The following is a 1,972-nucleotide window of genomic DNA, read 5'->3' on the forward strand; positions in this document are numbered from 1 at the left end:
TGTTTAGAGCAACAAAACACCTAACTCAACTAGCAAACTTCAAGTTATATGTTGGACAATATTAATGATTACCAGCCGCAAAAAATAAATCTAAATATTGCCAACAAAGTCAAGTAAGATATTTTCTGGGGCAACTCAAAATATAACATACAAAACACTAAAAGAAATTACACAGTTATATATTTTTAAATTATGATTTGTGACTGTAATTACTGTTGTAATACTGCTAAGTTTGAATTCTCTATAATGACATTGCAGTAACAATTTAGATCATATTAGTCCGCAATTTCTCATACTTTTACACAATATATAAATCTGCAGTACATTATGATCAATATTATATTCTTATACAAAGTTGACAAATTGAAATACATTATGGAAAAATGGAAATCAAGGGTTGAAAATAATGTCCCCACATTTGCATTTCCATCTGATAGGCTTGTAGTTGGAATTATCTTGTCTCCTAGGATAAGCAATTGTAGACACTGTTGAAGGTTTGATTTTCCCATTCAGCAGTTGTGGATTTGTAGGAACTTGAATAGCCTCACAGTGTTTACAGAATCTGCACCTTGTTTCACATCTTGGTGGCCTTGAACCTATCCGTGCTCTCATCATCACTTTGTTGTCACTTACTGTCTGAATCATCATAAATAAATAAATAAATAAACAAATAAAAGTATATTTTAAATGTAAATGAAATTTACCTGGTGATAACCATTTTGGTTTGAAGTACTCTTTCTACCTGTTAGAAGAAAATAAGAAAAAAGACAATGTTAGTTGGAGTTGAAGTTAATTTTTTTTTTTTTTACTTGGAAGCTTATAAAAATTTGGTCATGTTACCTTCAGCAACAAGTCCTATTTGAGTCCAGGTTGAAATTATTAGAAAGAAAAGAGAAATGGTAATGAAAGTGAGTATTTGATTAGAAATGACATGATGAAGTTTCATTTTAGGGAGAAGTCTTTAGAGAAAGGTGATATAAAGAAAATAGAATTTGTGAAGTGAAGTTAATGGATGAAGCAAATAGCACAAAATGAATGATAGCATATAGAGAGAGTAGGAAGAAATATATTGGTAAAAATGTAGGCTTCTATGTTGAAGTGATGGATCATAGAAAGGCAAAAGAGAAAAATGCAGAGGGGCAAGAAAAGGAGGAGCCAAAAAAAGGAAACACCTATCACGAGCCTCTATCAAAACAACAATCCAATATTACATATATAGTGGCTTATTGGCATCAACGTCATTTTGTAATAAATAAGAATCATGTGATATGAAATATGCACTTTTTTTTTTATAAAAAGAAATAGAGTGAGAATATTGTTTACTAATTAAAGTGACTCTGTTTTTAAACTGATTTTAATTTGTCTCTTAACATTATAAAGTTAAATTTCTACCAAACGTACGCACTTAATATAATTATATATGTACTAATAGAAAAATGTTTGGTGTAAGGACTGTGTATATTTTGAGAGATGAGGATAAAAGAGATAAAAAAAGTGACATGATAGGTTGATAATGTGATAAAAAATAAAAAATAAAGATAAAATAAAGTATTGAGTAAATATTGTATAATATAAATAAAGTATTTGTCTATTATTTTTGTTAATAATTATTGTTAAAAGGGAGTATCACGATTATAATAAATTGTTTCAACGTCACATTTTGGAAATCATACTAGAGATTGAGATTGTATATTTCTATTTTTATCTCTAATTTACTTTTCATCTTATATTTGATATGAACCGGAGTATAATAAATAAATAAATAAAACTCTTGCATTTTTTAGTTTTAAATATAAACAAATATACCTTATATATCTCCACTTTATATTTATCTTAAAATATAATTTAATTAATATAAATTTTATTTTACAACAGCCCTTTTATTTTTATAAAATAAGAAGAATTGTCATATTAAACTAAATTTTTTAATAGATAAAGTTAATTATTATTTTTCATTAATAATTAAAGATCG

General features: G+C 26.7%; 1 protein-coding gene across 1 annotated transcript; it reads right to left on the minus strand.

Moving 5' to 3' along the window:
* Nucleotides 1–247: 247 nt before the first annotated feature.
* LOC101499843 (EPIDERMAL PATTERNING FACTOR-like protein 2) lies at nucleotides 248–1,199 on the minus strand. The gene is made up of 3 exons (XM_012719022.3): nucleotides 841–1,199; nucleotides 705–742; nucleotides 248–636 (listed from the first exon to the last, which is right to left on the minus strand). The coding sequence occupies exons 1-3, from the start codon at nucleotides 944–946 to the stop codon at nucleotides 391–393; spliced, it is 390 nt and encodes a 129-aa protein (XP_012574476.1). The 5' UTR covers nucleotides 947–1,199; the 3' UTR covers nucleotides 248–390.
* Between the last annotated feature and the right edge of the window lie 773 nt (nucleotides 1,200–1,972).

Source organism: Cicer arietinum, chromosome 8 (genome assembly GCF_000331145.2).
Source record: "Cicer arietinum cultivar CDC Frontier isolate Library 1 chromosome 8, Cicar.CDCFrontier_v2.0, whole genome shotgun sequence".
Classification (NCBI taxonomy): domain Eukaryota; kingdom Viridiplantae; phylum Streptophyta; class Magnoliopsida; order Fabales; family Fabaceae; genus Cicer; species Cicer arietinum.

Coding starts and splice junctions, on each gene's coding strand:
- LOC101499843 (XM_012719022.3), bottom strand. CDS start 946: ATGAAACTTCATCATGTCATTTCTAATCAAATACTCACTTTCATTACC. Junction 743..840: donor AATAGGACTTGTTGCTGAAG/GTAACATGACCA, acceptor TTCTTCTAACAG/GTAGAAAGAGTACTTCAAAC. Junction 637..704: donor ACCAAAATGGTTATCACCAG/GTAAATTTCATT, acceptor ATGATGATTCAG/ACAGTAAGTGACAACAAAGT.